Source organism: Emys orbicularis, chromosome 14 (genome assembly GCF_028017835.1).
Source record: "Emys orbicularis isolate rEmyOrb1 chromosome 14, rEmyOrb1.hap1, whole genome shotgun sequence".
Classification (NCBI taxonomy): Eukaryota; Metazoa; Chordata; order Testudines; family Emydidae; genus Emys; species Emys orbicularis.
In genome coordinates this window covers 25,409,148-25,432,599 of record NC_088696.1, presented here as the reverse complement: position 1 = coordinate 25,432,599, position 23,452 = coordinate 25,409,148, and the positions used below count along the sequence as shown (strand labels likewise).

Sequence of the window (23,452 nt, the reverse complement as noted above, 5' to 3'; positions counted from 1 at the left end):
CAGAAATTCTAGTGACTGTAATTAAGGATAGTATTAAATGCATACACATAATAATTTCAAATCAGAGACATGTTAGAGGTATATCATTTTAACATTAGTTCTTCTACTATAATCAGTAAAATACAGTCAGTGAGTATATTCTCATTTCAAATGCTGACACATGCCAATGTTAAGTTTGGAATCAGTTACAAATAAAAAACAGTAGATGGCTTTGTAATTTTTTGTTTATTTTACACAGCCTGCTGCACAAACTCCTATCTAGATTAGAAATAATTGTTTACATAAAATTGTATTATAAAATGTATATGGGGTAGATCATCATGTTCATGAGGAGTGGAAGCTGTTACCAGATGAAGCTGACAGGGTTCCATTTTTTTGAGAAAGGGTTTATGTCAATGCTGGATGATTATCATTTGCTACAGTTTTGAGGGGGAAAGAAATTAACATATCTGCTGCAGCAATTTCTTTGCTGTTAGAGCTGAAACCACACAGATCCTAGTGTCACCATTATACTTCAGCTGACAGGACTATACCTAGATGAAGATGTGTAATTTACTGAGATGCTAGATGCCAGCAGAGCAGTGAATCTCATAAAGTGACTGGGAGGTCTCTTTGGAAAACCACTTGCTATGTGATTTTGTTTTAGAGTATGATATGTTTAGGCTACAGTAATATTGTGTTTTTTTTATAGTAGATTATAACTTTCCTTTAGTAACTGTAATGTTTATAATCTAACTTCAAACATGATTATTTTCCCCTCAAGTCTAACTTTAGGATAAATTGAAAAGATTTGAGCCATATAAGTGGCAAGTGTTTATATTTATAATTAATTAGAAAATTTCATCTGCAAGTAATTTTTTTCATAGAACTACTGTCATTAGGTGTTTAAAGCTGTGTTCCCAATGATTATTTTCTAGACAGTGCACACTTTGAGTCACAGTGCGTAGAGATCAGATTGATAAGATGATTTAATAAATGTGCCTGCTATTTGCAGAGATGGGCAGGTTATTATAAAGATATCTTTTCATCCATGAAGTTTGTTTTCGGAAATGGGATGCATAAAAGCTAGTGATTATTTCTGAATTTTTCTCATATTATTCCTGGGTTTCATAAGGTCTGCCTAATATATTTTTATAAAAGTTGAGATAAGTATGCATTTACAACTCATGTGTTCCCATTCTTTTCTGTAAAACTTGATCTGTATTGATGATTTGAATCTCAACACTAAGGGTCAAAATTGTATCATGGGTTGGGCAATGGTATTGTGAAGGGCTAAGACTGGTCTTTCACATGCATGTTAAAATGTCAACCATATTATAAGAGGACATGGGCCAGAGTGTAGTGCATTTCAAATCCAGAAAATGTTTAGGTTAGGGTTAGGACTCCAAACTGAATTAAGGCTCCAACTCAGATTAATTTGAGGTTTCCTCAGTTTTGGATTGAAATCTCATTGTATGAAATTTTCACCATATCCAAACTGGAACCACTTTCAAATTTTAATCTGACACACAACCAGAATGTATCAGCGGATGGTTCCTAGTCCCCCAAACCATAAAAACTAAAAGGGATTAAGAACTGAGGTTCTAGTTTTGGCTAGTGTCTAGTAATAATTAAAAAATTATGTTCTGACAGTTAAAAACAAGCATTTTTCTGGTTTCCTTTTATTCATTAGTTATTTTAATTCAAGGAATATGTAGAACACACTGTTGGTTCAATTTACACGGACTTGAATCGATATGAAAGCAAACTGAAGTTTACATTGAGTGGCCTATAGATTATTGCACTCACTCACTCACTCATGCCCGTCACCCCAATCGGGGTATGGGCCGCCAACCACAGATCTCCAGAGTCCTTTATCCTGGGCCATTTGCTCTAGCTGGTTCCAGGTATAGCCCATTTTTATGCTATCAGCCTGAAGGTCGCGTCGCCAGGTGTTTCTTGGACGGCCTCTTTTCCGCTTGCCTTGGGGGTTCCACCGCAATGCCTGTCTAGTGATGCTGGTTGGCTGCTTGCGTAGTGTGTGTCCTATCCAACCCCACCTTCTCCTTCTAATTTCTTCCTCTGCTGGAAGTTGACGGGTCCTCTCCAAGAGGTAGATGTTGCTGATGGTGTCTGGCCAGCGGATCTGGAGAATCCTTCTAAGGCAACTATTTATGAAGGTCTGGATCTTCCTGGTGGTTGTTTTAGTTATCCTCCAGGTTTCAGCTCCATACAATAAGACTGATTTCACGTTGGAGTTGAACAGTCTAATCTTTGTTGCCAAAGACAGCTCTCTAGAGCTCCAGAGGTTCTTGAGCTGTAAGAAAGCTGCTCTTGCCTTACCAATCCTTGCTTTGATGTCTGCGTCCGTGCCACCCTGTTGGTCGATGATGCTGCCTAGGTAGGTGAAGGACTGCACTTCTTCCAGAGGGCTTCCATTCAGTGTGACTGGGTCATTACTGATGGAGTTAATCTTGAGGATCTTGGTCTTGTCCTTGTGGATGTTGAGGCCAACCTGTGATGACGTGGCTGCCACTACGTTGGTCTTCTCTTGCATCTGCTGTTTGCTATGCAAAAAGAGTGCAAGGTCATCGGCAAAGTCCAGGTCATCAAGCTGGGTCCACAACATCCACTGGATTCCATTCCTACGCTCATAAGTGGATGTCTTCATAATCCAATCAATGACAAGGAGAAAGAAAAATGGTGACAACAAGCATCCTTGTCTGACTCCGTTTCGCACCTGGAAGCTGTTTGTAAGCTGCCCTCCATGGATCACTCTACAGTGTGTGCCGTCATATAAGTTCTTAATCAGGTTGACCACCTTTGCTGGGATGCCATAGTGCCGAAGGAGCTTCCAGAGAGTCTCTCGATCCACGCTATCTAATGCTTTCTCATAGTCAACAAAATTGATGTACAACGAGGAGTTCCACTCCATAGACTGCTCGACTATGATGCGGAGCGTTGCTATCTGGTCCGTGCATGATCTATTTTGCCGGAAACCTGCTTGCTCATCTCGTAGCTGTGGATCGACGGCATCCTTCATTCTCTCTAAGAGGACTCGGTTGAAGACCTTCCCTGGCACCGACAGAAGTGTGATTCCTCTGTAGTTGGCACAATTGCTGAGGTCTCCTTTCTTGGGGATTTTAATAAGATATCCCTCTTTCCAGTCCGCCGGAATCACTTCTTCTTCCCATATCTTCTCAAAGAGGGGGTACAGCATTTCCACTGAAACATTCAGATCTACTTTCAGGGCCTCTGCTGAAATATCATCAGGTCCAGCCGTCCATCCTATTCTTCATCATAGTGATGGCTTTTCTGATCTCATCTCTGGTTGGTCTGTCACAATTGATTGGAAGGTCTTCGTTGGCTGGGTCAATGTCTGGTGGATTTAATGGTGCTGTTCTATTCAGAAGTTCCTCAAAGTGCTCCGCCCATCTATTCATCTGTTGTTCTATTTCTGTTATAGACTTTCCCTGCTTGTCTTTGACGGGACGCTCTGGCTTGCTGAACTTTCCAGACAGTCGCTTGGTGATGTCATACAGCTGTTTCATATTACCATTGTATGCTGCCTGCTCCGCTTCTGCTGCCAGTCCATCCACATAATCTCTCTTATCCTTTCTAATATTCCTCTTCACTACTGTATGGGCTTCAGCATACTCTTTTTGCGCTTTAGCCTTTGCTGCTCTAGTCCTGCTGTTATTAACTACTGCCTTCTTCTTCTTTCTATCTTCTATCTTAGTCAAGGTCTCTGCTGTGATCCACTCTCTGCTGGTATTTCTTAATTCCAAGCACTTCCTGACATGCTGACCTAAGTGTCTCTCTCACTTTCTGCCATCTGTTGGATACACTGTCTTCCTCTTCCTCAGACCGATCCTGTAGTACTGAAAACTTATTCTTCAGCGTCAGTCCAAAATCTTCCTTGATCTTATGATCCTTCAAAAGGCTGATGTTGTACTTCGCTCTTCTATCTAACACGTCTATCCAGTTCTTCTTCAGCTTCAATCTGGCCACCACTAAGTGATGGTCGGACGCTACGTCTGCTCCTCTTCTAACTCTAACGTCCTGCAAAGATCTTCTGAACTTCTTGCTAATACAGAAATGATCGATCTGGTTTTCTATCGTGCCTGCTGGCGATACCCAGGTACTCTTGTGGATCCGCTTGTGAGGAAAGATGCTACCTCTTATGACCAGGTTGTTAAGTGTGCACACAGATCCACAAATCTCTCTCCATTCTCACTCATCTCTCCCAGAGCGTGGGTCCCCATGACTTGTTCATATCCTGTGTGGTCAGGTCCAATTTTGGCATTAAAATCTCCCATAAGGATGGTAATGTCTTTGTCTGGGAGAATCTCTAATATTTTCTGAAGTCTGTTGTAAAAATAGTCTTTGTCCCCCTCTTCACTGTCATTGGTTGGAGCATAGCACTGTACAACATTCATCTTAATCCTCTTCATTTTAGTTCTGAAGGATGCTGTGATGATCCTGGAACCATGTGCCTCCCAACCAATCAGTGCTCTCTGTGCTTGCTTGGACAACATGAAGCCTACTCCCTGTGTGTGGGGTGCGTCGCTCTCTTCATGTCCGGAATACAGCAACAGCTCTCCTGTCAACAGTCGTCTCTGTCCAGCTTGCGTCCATCTTGCCTCGCTAATGCCTAGTAGGGTCAGGTTATTGCTCCTCATCTCTGCTGCGACCTGCGACGTCTTTCTTGACTCATACATGGTCCTCACGTTCCATGTACCGATGGTAATCCTCCTGGTTGCAAGAAGGGTAATCGGCTTAGTGGCTTCCTCACGACTTTCACCACCCAGCGTCATGCGTCTTCGAGTTGAAGACCCTTCTTTTTCCAGGCTAAAAGTCTCTGTTATCTCTATTGTTGGCATTTCTGTAGCAAGTTGATTTTTTACGGGGTGGAGTTGCTAGCCCCACGCCCAACCCTCCTCCTTTATCCTGACTTGGGACAGGCAGATGGCCCCAAAGGACCTCTCTGGTGGAGTTATAGATTATTGCACATATATTTAATCTTGTCCATGTAAAAACACCTTTTATTTGATTTTGGGGGAAGTGGGAGAGTTGGATTTATTTTGTTTTGGGATGGACTTTTTGTATGTGTACATTTTGTATTTTAGTGAAGTATTAGGTGTTTGGGTTGTTACTTTTTGGGTTTTTTCCCCCATACAAAAGTGGCATTTGGGAAAAATTGATCCAAATTAACATTAACAGCCATTGTGAAATGTTTTTGTTCTGTTTTGCTTTCTCCTAGAATGGTATACTATGCAGATCTCCATTTACTTATTTGAAAACATAAATATAAACCTTTCATGCATGATTAAAATGTGGCGCTGGTGCGGTTTAAATGTAAATAAATCAACCCCAAACTGCCATTCTGTTATCAAATGTTTTCTTAATAAAATAAAGTAATTTTCCTGCTAAAAATCTTAATTGCGTAATGGAAAGGCTGCAGCATTGTCTGCCATTTGTATCGATGCATCTTTAAGATGCAAAGGCAAAATAAAAGAGATGTAGTTAAACTATTGGAATTGTTATTTTCAATCCTGTTAAATTAGATCTGCAGTAATACTGATTTATGGTCAGTGAAATAGCTAGATTCTGTTTTAAAGTTTTAACATTGTGAGATTTATCAGGCTTCAGTTTGTAGATAATTATTTAGTATTTCACAGGTACACCTCTACCCTGTTATAACGTGACCTGATATAACATGAATTCGGATATAACGCGGTAAAGCAGTGCTCCAGGGGGGCGGAGCTGCGCACTCCGGCGGATCAAAACAAGTTCGATATAACGCAGTTTCACCTATAACGCGGTAAGATTTTTTGGCTCCCAAGGACAGCGTTATATCAGGGTAGAGGTGTATTTTCCTATGTGCGTTAAGTTTTTATTTGGATAGGGCTAGGGCATCTGGAAGTCAGTAATCTTTTGAAGATCAGCAGAAAGCATTTGTCTACGTGAATTAGGCTGTGCATTGAGATGTGTTCTGTTAGTTGGATATTCATGCTCTATGGTCTTACAGCTCATTCTGCCAGGTCTCAGGAAGTATTCTGTATGCCTCTATAATGTTTCTATCTTGTAAGGGTATGTCTACACTCCGAAATTAGGACAATTTTATAGAAGTCGATTTTATACAGTCAATTATGTATGTCCCCACTAAGCGGATTAAGTCGGCGGAGTGCGTCCTCACTACCGTGGTTAGCATCGACTCACGGAGCGGTGCACTGTGGGAAGCTATCCCACAGTTCCTGCAGTCTCTGCTGCCCATTGGAATTCTGGGTTAAGCTCCCAATCCCTGATGGGGCAAAAACATTGTTGTGGGTGGTTTTGGGTTCATGTTGTCACTCTCCCCTCCCTCCCTCTCTCCCTGAAAGCAACTGCAGACAATCATTTCGCACCTTTTTGCCTGGGTTACCCGTGCAGACGCCATAGCACGGCAAGCATGGAGCCCATTCAGCTCACCGCTGCTGTTGCGAGCATTGTAAACACCTCATGCATTATACTGCAGTATGTGCAGAACCTGGCTAAGAGACGGCAGCACGAGGACGATTGTGATGAGGACATGGACACAGACGTTCCTGAAAGCATGGGCTGCAATTGGGACGTCATGGCGGGGCTGGTTGATACAGTGGAATGCCGATTCTGGGCCCGGCAAACAAGCACAGACTGGTGGGACCACATAGTGTTGCAGGTATGGGATGATTCCCAGTGGCTGCAAAACTTACGCATGCCTAAGGCCACTTTCCTGGAACTCTGTGAGTTGCTTTCCCCCGCCCTGAAGCACAGGAATACCAAGATGAGAGCTGCCCTGACAGTTGAGAAGCAAGTGGCGATAGCCCTGTGGAAGCTTGCAACGCCAGACAGGTACCGGTCAGTCGGGAATCAATATGGAATGGGCAAATCTACTGTGGGGACTGCTGTGATTCAAGTAGCCAGTGCAGTCACTGACGTTCTGCTATCAAGGGTAGTGACTCTGGGAAATGTGCAGGTCATAGTGGATGGCTTTGCTGCAATGAGTTTCCCTAACTGGTGGGGCGATAGAATGCATATCCCTATCTTGGCACCGGACCACCTTGCCAACCAGTACATAACCCTCAAGGGGTACTTCTCAATGGTGGTGAAAGCACTGGTGGATCACAAGGGACGTTTCACCGACATCAACGTGGGATGGCCGGGAAAGGCGAATGACGCTCGCATCTTTAGGAACTCCGGGCTGTTTGAGCAGCTGCAAGAAGGGACTTACTTCCCAGACCAGAAAATTACTGTTGGGGATGTTGAAATGCCAATAGTTATCCTTGGAAACCCTGCTTACCCCTTGCTCCCATGGCTCATGAAGCCATACACAGGCAGCCTGGACAGTAGTAAGGAGCAGTTCAACTATAGGCTGAGCAAGTGCAGAATGGTGGTAGAATGTGCCTTTGGACGTTTAAAAGCTCGTTGGTGCTGTTTGTTGACTAGGTTAGACCTCAGCGCAACCAATATTCCCATTGTTATTACTGCTTGCTGTGTGCTCCATAATATCTGTGAGAGTAAGGGGGGAACGTTTATGGCGGGGTGGGAGGTTGAGGCAAATCACCTGGCTGCCAGTTTTGAACAGTCAGACACCAGGGCGATTAGAAGAGCACACGTAGGCGCGCTGCGCATCAGAGAGGCTTTGAAAACAAGTTTCATGACTGGCCAGGCTACGGTGTGACAGTTGTGTGTATTTCTCCTTGATGCAAACCCGCCCCCTTTGTTGATTTTTAACTCCCTGTAAGCCAATCACCCTCTCCCCTTCGATCACAGCTGGCAAAGGAAATAAAGTCACTATTGTTTTGAAACCATGCATTCTTTCTTTATTAATTAAAAAAAAAAAAAGGGAGATAACTGATAAGGTATCCCAGGTGGGGTGGGAGAGGGAGGGAACGACAAGGCCACATTGCTTATTGTAGCCACACTACAAATCAAAACTGTTTGAATGACAGCCTTCTGTTGCTTGGGTCATCCTCTGGCGTGCAGTGGCTCGGTGCCCGGAGCCTCCCCCCACCCCGTGTTCTTGGGCGTCTGGGTGAGGAGGATATGGAACTTGGGGAGGAGGGCAGGCGGTTGTACAGTGGATGCAGCAGCGGTCTGTGCTCTTGTTGGCTTTCCTGTAGCTCCACCAGATGCCTGAGCATGTCCGTTTGCTCCTCCATTAGCCTCAGCATTGCATCCTGCCTCTTCTCGTTGCGCTCACTTAATGCTTTCCTGGACTCTGCTACTGAATGCCTCCATGCATTCAGCTGTGCCCTATCAGTGCAGGAGGACTGCATTAGCTCAGAAAACATGTCATCGCGAGTGCGGGGTTTTTTGCCTTCTAATCTGCGATAACCTCAGGGACGGAGATGATAGGGGGAGCATAGAAACATTTGCACCTGCGGGGGGATAAAAAGAGAGAGTAAAATTTAAGATGATACATTTCTGAGAACAAAAGGGAGACTCTTTCACAGTGAATCAAGCAATTCACAGCAGACAGCACATGTGCTTTAGGTACAAGGTCACATTTTGCCTTTTATATTGAGCGTCTGCTGGTATGGTGACACATCACAGATGCCTGGGCAACAGAATTCGGTTTCCAGGCACCCAGGGTAAGCCAAAGGGTACGCAGGTTTGGCTTCTAACGCCTTGATAACATGTGGGAATGTTTTCAAACTGCAGCGCCATCCTTTCCCATAGCAAGCAATGCCGATTGTGTTTGCCATTTAAAAGGAGGGGCTGCGGTTTTCAGGTGGATGTGCAGCACACACCTTCCCCCACCCCTCCGTGTGGCTATTTGGAACGATCCCTTCACCCCTCCCCCTGCCGCGTGGCTATTCTCAGGGATGATCCCTTTTAGCCAAGTGCAAACAGCCCAGCATGAATGGGGTCCTTTTACTGTTCCCTTACAAAAATTTCCCTATTTCAACCAGGTGACCATGAATGATATCACTCTCCTGAGGCTAACACAGAAAGATATAGACCGAATGTTGCTTGAATGCGACCAAAACCCAGGACCATTCGCTGCCATGCTTTGTGCTGCAATGATTCCAGACTACTTGCTACTGGCTTGGCATGGTAAAGTGTCCTACCGTGGAGGACGAAATAGGGCAGCCCTCCCCAGAAACCTTCTGCAAAGGCTTTCAGAGTACCTCCAGGAGAGCTTCATGGAGATGTCCCTGGAGGATTACCGCTCCATCCCCAGACACGTTAACAGACTTTTCCAGTAGCTGTACTGGCAGCAAATGCATCCCAAGACTTCAGGGCAAATCAAACATTAAGCACTATTGCTTTTAAACCCTGTACTGTAGTTACAAATGTGCACTCACCAGAGGGGCCTTCTCCGCCTTCAGGGTTGGGGATCCCACCGTGGGAGGGTATTGGCTCCAGGGTGATGAAAAGGTCCTGACTGCCTGGGAGAACAGATTCACCGCTTGCCTGCTGTGTATTCTCCTCATCCACAAAATTCTTCTCCGTGTTGCATGAGACCCTCCCCTCGCAGGTGTCCCCGGACAGTGATGGGGTAATGGTAGGGTCCCCCCCTAGAATGCCAGGCAGCTGATCATAGAAGCGGCATGTATGGGGCTCTGACCCAGAGTGACCATTTGCCTCCTTTGTCTTTTGGTAGGCTTGCCTGAGCTCCTTGACTTCCATGTGGCACTGTTGTGTGTCCTTGTTGGAGCTTCTGTCCATCATGCCCTGTGCGATTTTTGGCATGCATATATGCATATGTATATATATATATATATATATATATATAAGCATTTCTTCTTTTTGATCGGAGTTCTGCCTGCACAGATTCTTCTCCCCATACAGCAATCAGATCCAGTGTCTCCCGTTCGCTACATGCTGGAGCTCGTTTGTGATTCTGGGGGGACTGCATGGTCACCTGTGCTGCTGAGCTCGCCACGCTGACCAAACAGGAAATGAAATTCAAAATTTTCCAGGGCTTTTCCTGTGTACCTGGCTAGTGCATCGGAGTTGAAAGTGCTGTCCAGAGCGGTCACATTGGAGCACTCTGGGATAGCTCCCGGAGGCCAATAACGTCAATTTGCGTCCACACTACCCCAAATTCGACCCAGCAAGGTCGATTTTAGCGCTACTCCCCTTGCCGGGGAGGAGTATAGAAGTCAATTTTAAGAGCCCTTTAGGTCGACGGAACGGGGTTGCTTGTGTAGACTCATTCATTATAAAATCGACCTAACGCGGCTAAATTCGACCTAACCCTGTAGTGTAGACCAGGGCTAAGTCTGCAAGATTGCTATCTGGAGTTCTCTACACACATTTACATGCTCAACTATTCACTCAATTTAGCCTAGATCTCATGGTAACTTTCATAGGGCAGTTATATAATCCTCATTTAAATATGTAAATTGGAGATGATTTTACTTTTGAGTGCTTGGAAATGTATGGGACAAATGTGCTAAAAGTGACATTCTTGAAGATTTGTGAACTATATGAATTCAGACTTACCTTGTGCAAGAAGCCAAGAGCAGCAAAATCTGTTGTAACGACGTAACTTGAGTACTGTTTTATTTTTTTACCCGACATGTAGGTGTCTATAGACACAAACTTTTGCATGTCTGTCTATCCAGTGCTTCACTCACAGCAGAAATCACTTCAAAAATGAAATGCATTCTTTGTAAAGATGGAGTGCTGTAAAAACTAGCCATTCTCAAAGGCAAACTATGAGGACAATGTCAATAACTCTTTTTTCATTCTGTTGAAATGTATTTTTACATTTAAGATTTGAAACTGGAACTTTTCTGCATAATGGATCAACATTAAATTTCTTTAACAAAGAGAAATGCACTTGCAGCTTCAAACAAAAGTCAAACGAGATGACGTTGACAAGATGAAGTATTTCAAAAATTCTAATTTTTCTTGACACTTGTCTAATTTTTATGTTTTATCAAGATTTATACAGGCAGTTATATATGCACAGTTAATTTAATGTTCTGCTAGAAGAACAGTGGATTTTGCAAATATTAATGAGCTGATAAAGTTGTTTTTTCTCTTTTTTGGCAGATGGGGATGGGCAAACTGAGCATTTACTGCCAGCCTGTGCTAATGAAACTTGTGAAAAAAGTGCCATCTACTTATCTAAACCAGGACTCGATCAGGTATGCTGAGCTTCCATTTGCAGAGATAAAATTGAATACCATATTTAATGTAGGGAATAAGAAACACAACCCAGAAGAAATCCAAAACAAATTTCCTGCAGCATTAGCTTGTAATGAAGGGAAGAAATGTTTTTTCTTTAATAATTGGTTAGAAGTTGTGTTCTTGATAGAATACAATCTATAGATCTTTAAAGGGGGAAGGAAAGGAAAACTATTTACCATGGACATCTTTATTTCTTAGTGAAAAAGAAAAAATACTTGAAAAAAATATAATTGATATCTTTGATAAAATGGTGAGGCCTTCTGCATGTACTTCTCCATGGGTAGATGGGGCAAGTAACAAAGCTTTTGTCTTATAATGGCCCACTTACTTTATGCTAATCCTCCTGGATGGGCAGGGGGAGGGGGGGAACAATTCCTGTGTCTGGATTCACAACATCAGAACAAACATTTTCAAAGTTATAAAGCAAAACATATGTATTTCCGTATAGCATGGAATACAGACATTACAAGTGAGATTAATGCATGCAGCAACTTACAAAATTTCAGTCTAAACACTAAATACATTCTTATAAGACGAATGCCTATTTTGTACAAAACTAACATACAGGGGAGCTGGTTTGGTTTCCAGCTATGAGTCTGTCAGTTCTTAGCTAATGCCTACAGCCTTGGCCAGAGGTGACACTTGGTTACCAGTGTCATACCACCCACTCAAAATGATGCCTGAACTGAGCAATGTAGTAGCAATGGTGCTTTTTAAAGACCAGTTTTTGGTTGAAAAATTGGAAAATTCAGGCCGAATTCATAAATGAGTATTTAATCTCTTATGCCCATTAAATAAATGAGTTGTTTTAATGTAAAATATTCATTAGCATAGACTATACAGAAAAGAATGAAATATTTGAGGTATCCTATTTAAATAATCAGTTTTTAAAGGATATGTCAGTTTTTACATTTATCACAAGTAGCAAAATATTTGGGACTAAATTTTCATGTTTTGCACCATTTACACATCTGAACAATGGCTTTTAATCATAGATGTGCATTTTTACACTGCACCCCCTGCAATTCTGCAGTAACATTTTTGAGATGGGGTGACCAATTCTGTATCTAAGTCCCATTATCAAAAGCGATTTGGGCTCTTAGGAGCCAAAGTCTTATTGAAAATCAAGGAGAGTTAGGATCCTATGTCACTTTTGGAAATGGGATTTAGGTGCCAAAGTAGAGCTGTTGGAAAATGCGCGTTTGTTGAACCTGAAATTTCTTACAAAAGCCAGTCGGGTTCAACAAACTTTCCTGGTTCCCTGGCAGCTCAACAGGGGAGCCTGGCCATGTGAACTGCCCTAGAGACATGGACCCAGGCATCCAGGGCCTGCAGTTCTGGACTAGCCCCACCCACAACCCCATGCTAGGGCTTCTGTGCAGACCGGATCCTGATAATTCCAGAAACCCTAGGAGACCTCGCTCTCGGAACCTAGATGCCTGTCTCTATGGTGCCTGGAAGCAGGGACTCTAGAAACCTGGGGGACACTCAGAGCTTTCAGGATTATTACCATGGAGCTGGGAGCCAAGAGGTCCTGAGATGGGTTTCCAGGGCCAGAGACCCCAAGGCTTCAAGTCTCCTGGGCCATCTGGCTCCCTGTGTTGTTTGCCTAGGTAACTAATAGCAGTGGTGAAACTGACAAGAATGTCAATCTCGGTCAGCCGCTCCTAGCCCAGGCGGGGCCGGCTCCAAGCAACAGCGCAGCAAGCAGGTGCTTGGGGCGGCCAACGGAAAGGGGTGGCACATCCGGCTCTTTGGCGGCGGGTCCCTCAGTCCCTCTCTGAGGGAAGGACCTGCCGCCGAAGAATGAGGCGGCGGGGTAGAGCTGCCGCTGAAGTGCTGCCGATCACAGCTTCCTCCCACCCCACCCCCCGCCCTCCCCGCTGCTTGGGGCGGCAAAAACGCTGGAACCGGCCCGGAGCCCAGGGAACATATTTTGGTCCAGAAACAGTGTGTTTCCAAAATGAATTTTTGAAGGGATTCCAGGTCATGAAAATTTTTAAATATTTTGTTGAGTTCCAAAACAGAACAACCAAACAAACAACTCAGATTTCTCACAAAACAGAAATCCTGGGTTTCAATAGCTCTACTCTTAAGTTACAAAGTCACAAAGACACCTTTTGAAATTGTACCCTAGGTATTATTTTTTAATTATGTAAAGTGGTCATGAAAACAGGGATGACAAAAAAAAAATGTGGTTGGAATTTTTATTATTTTCAAATCTTTCTGTTCAGTTTTGTCATCTAGCATAGATGTTTTGCCATTAATAGTTGCTCATAAATAGGAAAACAGAGCATTCCTTATAAGTAAATCCATTTTCTTTCTTAGAATAAACCACTGTCCTGTTAAGTATCAGGGGGTAGCCGTGTTAGTCTGTATCCACAAAAACAACGAGGAGTCCGTTGGCACCTTAAAGACTAACAGATTTATTGGGCATAAGCTTTCGTGGGTAAAAAACCCACTTCTTCAGATGCACGGAGTCGAAGAAATTGGGGTTTTTTTACCCACGAAAGCTTATGCCCAAGTAAATCTGTTAGTCTTTAAGGTGCCACCAGACTCCTCACTGTCCTGTTTACTCCTTTAAAATATGTAATATGCACACTTAGTTTGAGAGTTAAATTTTATGAATTGCCTAGAATAAATTAAACTAAAGCATGTAAAATGTAAATACATTGTATAAAATACAGGACTGAAAATGTTTGAATGTATAATTGTTTTAGGACAATATGGTGCCAATGATGCCATATGGTGGAAATTAACAAAGGAATTGAAGAAATAAGTCTCTTTTATTATCTGTCTCATAATATTTTGCGTTTTATTTTGTTTTTAAGGCATACTCATTCCTTTTTTGAGGCTTTCTATTTTTTTCCTACATTGTAAACAGAAATCATAGAATCAGAAGATTTTCAGTAGCATTGTAATGTCCTCATTACATCAATCAATCTGCATGTCAGTCTTACAGTAATAAAATAATCACCAAAAACCCTTAGACCATTTTCTGCTAAAATAGCAAATAACGAGAGTAATAATAATCTGCTGTGTCATCATTGGCAGAAGAAAACAATCGGCTAATTTTATTGACTTGTATAAAAGTACTTTACATTTTTGTGTTCCGTAATTTAGAATATATGAACCCAGTGGAAGCAGAGCCTGCAGTTTATAAGGCTACTGTTTATGAAGTAATATTCCTGTGGGGCTGAAAACAGAATAATAATTCATATTTCCTCCTAGCAGTTTCTTTTCAATGAGATGCTATAATGAGTATAAATGGCTTAGTTTCTCTAAAATCACATCAGATATGAGAAAATGTATATGATAGGTCTTTCACAGCTATGGAAACTTGGTTTTTTGCCATAAAGGTTATATGAGTGAATGATGCCATGTGACGTAAAATTTGTATTAGTCTTCATTGTTCTGACTTGAACAGTGGTTTTTTAAGATACTATTTTGCACCCTAGTACCTGCATATTTTCTGTCTGACAAATTAATGTTAGGGAATCTGTTATTCCTTTGGTGTACACATGTAATTCCTTTAAGAGAATTACATCGTCTATTAACGCTGTCTATTTCTCATTTTCAGATACATTGTCCTAGACTTTTCAAAAGTCTAGCTGCTTACAATAACCAAAAAAATATTTATCAAAACAAATGGGTATATGGAAGCTAACCAATTTTTGAAAAAGAAAACAGAGAAATCTACTTATTGATTTCCATTTTTTTTTCACCCTTTTCTTTAGGCAATCATAAATAGTTTTGTATATCTTCATGATAGCACAAATTTAGTAAATAGCATATGCAAACATTTTCTATTCAGAAACAATAACAAAACAACAAAACAGTATTTCAGACCATAGGTCTAATCCTTGGGCCTTCTTGAGTTGTGCTGGTGGCAAGACAAAAACATCTATCCCTTTTATGCTTCCTCCCAGTCTTAGAACTCCTTTGGCTCCAGTGCAAATTTGAATAACTTTAGGACTGCTGAAATTTGTGTCTGTCTGATTTCAGCCCCAAGGAACCATTCCAGCATCAAGGAATAACTGGCATGCAACAGAACTCCTTTTACACTTCTCTTAGCCACACTTTGAGCACAATCTCTCCAGCAGTGGTCACCAACCCGTCGATCCTGGAGCCTCTGCCAGTCTATCACAATCTCTGGGCTGCTAAAAGTCCAGCGGTGCAGCGGGACTCAGGCAGGCTGCCTGCCTGCCCCAGCCCCACGCTGCTTCCCGTGCTGCCCCCGCCCCCAGCACCATCCCCGTAGCTCCCATTGGCCAGGAACCGGCCAATGGGAGCTGCAGGGGCGGCACTTGTGGGCACAGGCAGTGCACAGAGACCCGCTGCCTCTCTTTCACCAAAGGGCCGCAGAGACATGCCAGCAGCCAGCCGCTTCCGGGATTGGCATGGGGTCAGGGCAGGCAGGCAGAGTCTGCACTTCGCACCCCCTCCTGCACCCCTGCCCCAGGCCAGAGCCCCCTCCTGCACCCAAACTCCCTCCCAGAGCCCACACCCCTCACCCCCTCCTGCACCCCAATCCCCTGCCCCAGCCCGGAGTCCCCTCCTGCACCAAAATCCCTCCCAGAGCCCACACCCCTCACCCTCTCCTGCACCCCAATACACTGCCCCAGCCTGGAGCCCCCTCCTGTACTCAAACACCTTCCCAGAGCTTGCACCCGTTGCTCCTGCACCTCAACCCCTTTCCCCAGACTCAGCCACAGCTGAGAATGTTACACTGACTTGTGATAATCCCTGAATGATTTTGGATCTATAAACCCCAAATGAAAGCAACAAACAGTAAAACTCATGAAATGTCCAGTGGATTCTATGAGATTAGGTGCAGTGTGACCATATGACCCCTGCACCCAAACTCCCTCCCAGAGCTTGCACCCCTCACTCCTGCACCCCAACCCCCTACCCCAGGCTCAACTCTGAGTCCCTCCCACACTCGGAACCCCTCGGCCCCAGCCCAGAGCCTGCACCCTTTCCCGCACCCCAACCTCCTGCCCCAGCCTGGTGACAGTGAGTGAGGGTGGGGGAGAGTGAGTGACGGGGCGGGGGAATGGAGGGAGTGGTGTGGGGCCTAGATGAAGGGGCAGGGTAGATCCTGCGTTGATCTTAAATTCAAAAAGTGATCTTGTGCGTAAAAAGGTTGGAGACCATTGCTCTACAGCATGCATTGCAAGAGTGAAGTGATGTCAACTATACTGTACAGGCTCTACAGTACCTGTGATTCCCCAACACCAGGGAAATTTTCAATTGATGAGACCAGTCCCTTTGAGTTTTTGGGATGTTGTAAAAGGGCAAAGTGGGGGACCAGGTTCTGGCCCTATATTTTAAGAGCAACAATCTAATTTATGGCCTTCAGCCAACTGCTCTTTTATGCACTTACCTCATCATGACTCACTACATTAGGAAAGCCAGGATGAGAGACCTTTAAGAAACACCTGTGTGCTGCAGGAAGTGGTGCTAAAGCTCCATTAGGGTGGTATTCTTTTGTTCTGCTGGAAGTGCTATCTTTCAAATGAAGGGTAAAATGACTTATGAACATTAAAGCTCCCATGGAACTTTTCACTAGAGTATGGTTGTTAGCCTTGGTGACTTGGCTTCATACCAGATAGTGGAATTATATTTCTTCTTCAAGTACTTGCCCATGTCAGTTCCATTCTAGCTTTGTGTGCGCTCACGTGCAGAGTCATCAGAAATTGTTTTGCCTTAGCGGTATCTCTAGGGTCGGCTGTGGCGACCCTTGAGTGCTGCGCTTATGCGTTGGTATATTAGGCACCACTGGCCCTACGCCCTCTCAGTTCCTTCTTACCACCCGTGATGGTTGTTACAAGCCGCAAGACCATGAACTCCGAGCCCACCTCCAAGGATACTGCTTGTGAGTCACCTAGAATGGACTCGACACGAGCAAGCACTCGAAGATGAAAAAATGGTTACCTATCTTTTCGTAACTGTTGTTCTTTGAGATGTGTTGCTCATGTCCATTCCATTACCCGTCCTCCTGCCCCTCTGTCTGAGTTGCCGGCAAGAAGGAGCTGAGAGGGCGTAGGACCGGCAGCGCCTAATATACTGATGCATAAGTGCATCACTCAAGGAGCGCCACAGCCAAACATATGGATACCGCTAAGGCAAAAAATCTCCGATGACTGTTCACGTGGGCGCGCACACACCTAGAATGGCACACACCTACCTCATAAGGCTGAACAGCTACCTTGTTCCACTACAGAGGCAGATAAAGTAATCCTTATGTATTAATTACCGCCCTTACGGGAATGTTCAGAGAGTTTTGAATTCCTTGGTGAAAAGAGCTGCAAAACAGTAATAGATGTGAAATGACAATCTGTTTAGTAGCATCAAATACTTTTAGCAAATAAAACGTATACTTCTAACTCCAGTTATTTGTTACTTTTTCAGTGGATACCAGTGTTACAGGACTTCAGAAATAAGGACACACTCTGGGGTTTTGTGCCGTATAAAAAGAATCAATCCTCAGTTCCAATTACTCTTCACATTGGAGATTACAATATGGATGGCTACCCAGATGCTCTTGCCATACTAAGGAATACTTCTGGAAGGTACAGTATGTATGAAGCTAAAAGTAAAAACACTATTGAAACATACATCGAAATATCAGTTCATGCAATTTAAGAATTACACCATTGATTAGAATAATGTGTATGAAATTGTTTTAGTGTTAGATTATCTCACTCTTCTTTACAAAATGAATAGTTAATTTTATATTTACTAAGCATTTTCCTTCTTAAAGGGTTTAAATTTTGCATGAAAATTGTAAAATACGTAATAGCATAGGGCCAGATTGTGGCTCAACATGCACAAGTGCACAGAGAAGTTAAGAGGGGAAAAGGGGCTTCTTGCTTCAGCGTTCTAGATCACCAGGAGATCTTTTACCTTCGGAGAAGCAGTTGATTTAGAGGCATCTGTTATATTGCCAATAGTTGTGTATGTTCCAAGCTTAATTAACGTTAATAGAGGGGCTCTCAAATGCAATACAATTATTTTTTGTTTAACGGGGGAAATAATTCGGTGCAGGGGCAGAGCTGGGAACTGGGAAACTCTGGGAGTGTGAATTTGTTTATTTTTGTGAATATCTACAAGTTTTTCTTGAACTGGTACCGCTTCAATCTGATGAATTGCTCACATTGGAATCTCCTTCACCTGCCTGATCCTCAGTTCTCAGTGAGCACCTGAACAGTGATTTAAATAGGAGTTCACTCTCCATTATGACTTGTGGAAAGCTCAGCTCATTTTCCAGTCTCCAAAGTTCAGCAGTCTGGTTTCTTTCTTCCATTTGTTTCTGTCAGTGCTGAGGTTTGATGTCTTTGTCCTTGTTCTGTATATTGAATCCATCTCACAACCTAGTAATTTCCTTTTCTTTCATCTTTCCTTTCTTTCCAAGACACTTACAGTTACATTTAGATAAGGTGAATCTTCACTATCTTATTTTCCCCGTCTTCCCTTCATTTCCATATTTTCTTCTACTCCCTTCTCTGTTCCTCAATCACTTTGTCATTTTTCTCTTTTTGTTTTCTTTCTCCTTTCAATCTCTTCCCCATTTGTTCTTTATCCCAAATATGGCTTCTCTCCTCTTTCCTTCCCCCCAACCCCATTTCTCCGTTTATTCTTTCCCCAAGGAGTGCTACAGGCACCATGATGGAGAAGTTAATTTTTCTGATGTCAGCACATAGCTCTTAGTCCCCATAGTGGGGGAGTGGAGGAGAGTGTCGCACACAAATTTATTTGCCCTTTACCCAGCCCTACGTGTGTTGGCTGTGGGGAGTCTAGTGCTGTAACAAAATATCTTTCCACATTCTTAAGACTCCATTACTTGTATCGGCAAGTTGCTCATATTTATTTCTTCATTTGGCTATTTCCTCCATATTCTTGTCAAGGGGAAACTACAGCACTATTCAATACTGTTAGATTTCAGTGCAGATCTGTGAAAGCCTCTCTGAAGGCCTTTGAGCCAACTTCACTGATTGCTTCCTCAAACAACCAGCAGTTCCCTTTCATATCTTCATCTGCTTGGAATTTTGGGAGATGAACTGGCCTTTGGTTGGAAAATATTCCTTCTGGTTCTCCTTAGATCTGTATTTTGAATCTTCTCTGTTTCTTTTTTGACACCGATAATAATAAATTGACAAAGCCCTTTTCCATTCAGGTAGTTGGTGTGCGCCTCCCCTGTAGGCAGCTACTTCACACTCAAGCAATTGTTGACCCATTTAATTTTTATGCAAAAAACTGTAAATACATTTTATTGTGGTTGTCACACACTTCTCTGCTCAGTATCTCCAGTTTTTTGTCACAATAATGCTGTCCCAATATGACCCACACAGCCATAGCAGCATGCAGAATAGTAGTATTTAGAAGAGCCCATTTCTCTGGATTTTAATAGCCTGCACCAGCTGAAGAAACCAGAGCTGGCACACACTACTCCAGAAGACATTATGCCCAGTCACTTATGTTCTAATGTAAATGTTGTACTTCATACATATGTACTTCTTGCATATATGTGCTTTAGGATTTAATAGTAAGTTTTAATACATAAAACACATAATTTTACCTAATTACTGTGCGTTATCACACAACAAAAAGGTTAGAGAGAAACAGGAAGCAAGAATCAATTCCACACACTCAGTAGCTCTTTACAGCATAAAGTAGGTTCAGGTATACAGCCAGAAAGAGACCCCCAAATGCTCCATTCACACAGACAACTGTGTTAGTTTCCATTATCCTCGTACAGTCCATCTCTTCAAGCACTTCAAACAGGTGGTACAAAAATCCTTCCTTCCCAAACTGCTTTCCCAATACATCTACTGTCATCACTTTCTAAAACGTGTCTGTAATATCACACACACTCTGTTGCTTAGTCCTCTGTGCTATCATAGTACCAGAAAAGAAAAAAGCATCTCAAAGTCCCTGTAATACTTTCAAAAATCCCTACAATCCACATTTTAAAAGCTCCATAAACTCAGATTACTGAGATAGTCATGAAATCTAATCCATATTAAAAGGAATTTTTTAAAATGCATGTGATTAAAGGTCTATCATGTAAAACTATATTTAGTATCCTGTCAGCCTGCTGTAAGGACCAGTAGGATACTAGTATTTGCAAGTCGTGCAAATTTAAAAAATCCTCCCATTTTATTGTCCACCATATTCGAAAGTAGTGCCCACCAATAGTAATTTCAAAGGGTACTCAATTATAATCATAATTATAGGTGGATTTGGCAGTGTGGCTTCCTGACTTCCATTTTAAGTCCTTGTTTTAAATATAGCTGTGTGAATACTTCATTTTTCTGCTTGCTGTCCTTACCAAAAGTCGGGGGGGAAATTAATTTCTGGTCAAACCAAATGTTTTGATTCACCAAAAATGAAACATTTCATTTCTTTTTTGAGATTTACCTTTTATTAAAAATATAATGAAGTAAATTTCAAAATGAAAAGTAATTTCATATTAAAAATTTTTAATTTCAAAAATGTCAAGAACACATTGCAATTTTTTTGGAAATTGTTAAGTGTATTTATTTTACTGAAACAGTTCAGTGAATTAGGCATGGATTTGCTTAATGTTTTTGGTAGGCCCAAATCTATATTGTTTTGGCAAAAAAAAAGTTTCACTGGAAAACTTTCGTTCAACTCTACTTTTCAATTGCTTATAACTTTGCCGAATTTAAAGCATTTGTATGTAAATTTTCCATGCCATGCCAGGAAAATTCTGTGTCTGCCTCAGGCCGATTTTTAGCATAAAGGTTAGAGGATCAGGCCCTTAGACCATGACTCAAATAGTGCTGAATGGAATGGGTTACCTAGGGAGGTGGTGGAATCTCCTTCCTTAGAGGTTTTTAAGGTCAGGATTGACAGGCTGGGATGATTTAGTTGGGAATTGGTCCTGCTTTGAGCAGGGGGTTGGACTAGATGACCTCCTGAGGTCCCTTCCAACCCTGATATTCTATGATTCTATGATTCTAAGTGAAGTTAATTAAAATATAGCAACATATTTTTCCTGCAGAGGAAAGGTAATACCCATTTCCTTACCACAGATCCCCTGAGGCTCTGTTGAAAAGGCAGTATTGACACCCAGTCTCCAATGGCAACAGACTTGCAGGAAAGACATTTTCTCCTGTATTAGGCTTTTTATTGTCAGTGAAGATAAAAATGAATCTGAAATCTATGGAAAAAATAAACTGTTTTTTATTTATTATGGACATTTTTATATCTTCTTAGTAACCATATTTCTTTTGTATTGCAATATAGTTAGGAGTGTCAAGCGATTAAACAAATTAATCACAATTAATCGTGCAATTAATTGCACTGTTAAACAATAATAGAATATCATTTATTTAAATATTTTGGATGTTTTCTGCATTTTCAAATATATTGATTTCAATTACAACACAGAATACAAAGTGTGAAGTGCTCACTTTATATTTATTTTGATTACAAGTATTTGCACTGTAAAAAAACAAAAGAAATAGTATTTTTTCAATTAACCTAATACAAGTAGTGCAGTCTCTTTATCATGAAAGTTGAGCTTACAAATGTAGAATTATGTACAAAAAAACTGCATTCAAAAATAAAACGTAAAATTTTAGAGCCTGCAAGTCCACTCAGTCCTACTTCTTGTTCAGCCAATCGCTCAGACAAACAAGTTTGTTTACATTGCAGGAGATAATGCTGCCCATTTCTTGTTTACATTGTCACTTGAAAGTGAGAATAGGCATTCTCATGGCACTTTTGTAGCCGGTGTCGCAAGATATTTACATGCCAGATGCGCTAAAGATTCATATGTCCCTTCATGCTTCAACCACCATTCCAGGAGACATGCGTCCATGCCGATGATGGGTTCTGCTTGATAACAATCCAAAGCAGTGCGCACCGACGTATGTTCATTTTCATTATTTGAGTCAGATGCCACCAGCAGAAGGTTGACTTTGGTTGGTTGGTTGGTGGGTTTTTTTGTTTTTTTTTGGTGGTTCGGGTTGTGTAGTTTCCTCATCAGAGTATTGCTCTTTTAAGACTTCTGAAAGCATGCTCCACACCTCATCCCTCTCAGATTTTGGAAGGCACTTCAGATTCTTAAACCTTGGATTAAGTGCTGTAGCTATCTTTAGAAATCTCACATTTGGTACCTTCTTTGCATTTTTGTCAAATCTGCAGTGAAAGGAAGCTTACAAGAAGTGGAAATTTGGACAGATGACTAGGGAGGAGTATACAGAGGTGTAATCAGGAAGGCCAAGGCACAATTGGAGTTGCAGCTAGCAGGGGATGTGAAGGGTAACAAGAAGGGTTTCTACAGGTATGTTAACAAGAAGAAGGTGGTCAGGGAAAGTGTGGGACCCTTACTGAATGGGGGAGGCAGCATAGTGACAGATGATGTGGAAAAAGCTGAAGTACTCGATGCTTTTTTTGCCTCGGTCTTCCCAGACAAGGTCAGCTCCCAGACTGCTGAACTGGGCAACACAGTATGGGGAGGAGGTGAGCAGCCCTCAGTGGTGAAAGAACAGGTTAAGGACTATTTAGAAAAGCTGGATGTGCATAAGTCCATGGGTCCAGATCTAATGCATCCAAGGGTGCTGAGGGAGTTGGCTGATGTGATTGCAGAGTCATTGGCCCTTATCTTTGAAAATTCGTGGCGATCGGGGGAGGTCCTGGACGATTGGAAAAAGGCAAATATAGTGCTCATATTTTAAAAAGGGAAGAAAGGGAACCCGGGGAACTACAGACCGGTCAGCCTCACTTCAGTCCCTGGCAAAATCATGGAGCAGGTCCTCAAGGAATCCATTTTGAAGCACTTGAAGGAGAGGAAGGTGATCAGGAACAGTCAACATGGATTCACCAAGGGCAAGTCATGCCTGACCAACCTGATTGGCTCTGTGGATATGGGGAAAGCGGTGGATGTGATATATTTTGACTTCAGCAAAAGCTTTTGATACGGTCTCCCACAGTATTTTTGCCAGCAAGTTAAAAAAGTATGGATTGGATGAATGGACTATAAGGTGGATGGAAAGCTGGCTAGATTGTCGGGCTCAATGGGTAGTGATCAATGGCTCGATGTCTAATTGGCAGCCGGTATCAAGCGGGGTGCCCCAGGGGTCGGTCTTGGGGCCGTTTTTGTTCAACATCTTTATCAGTGATCTGGATGATGGGATTAATTGCACCCTGAGCACGTTTGCAGATGACATTAAACTGTGGGGAGAGGTAGATACGCTGGAGGGTAGGGATAGGGTCCAGAGTGACCTAGACAAATTGGAGAATTGGGCCAAAAGAAATCTGATGAGGTTCA

The 23,452-nt window shown here is 42.5% G+C and overlaps 1 protein-coding gene across 1 annotated transcript in view; it reads left to right on the top strand.

Moving 5' to 3' along the window:
• Positions 1–23,452, top strand: part of ITFG1 (integrin alpha FG-GAP repeat containing 1) — a 214,537-nt gene that overhangs the window by 79,660 nt on the left and 111,425 nt on the right. The window contains exons 9-10 of the mRNA XM_065416532.1: positions 11,011–11,105; positions 17,563–17,723. Coding sequence (XP_065272604.1) covers positions 11,011–11,105; positions 17,563–17,723 — 256 coding nt within the window. The remainder of the gene's footprint in view (positions 1–11,010; positions 11,106–17,562; positions 17,724–23,452) is intronic.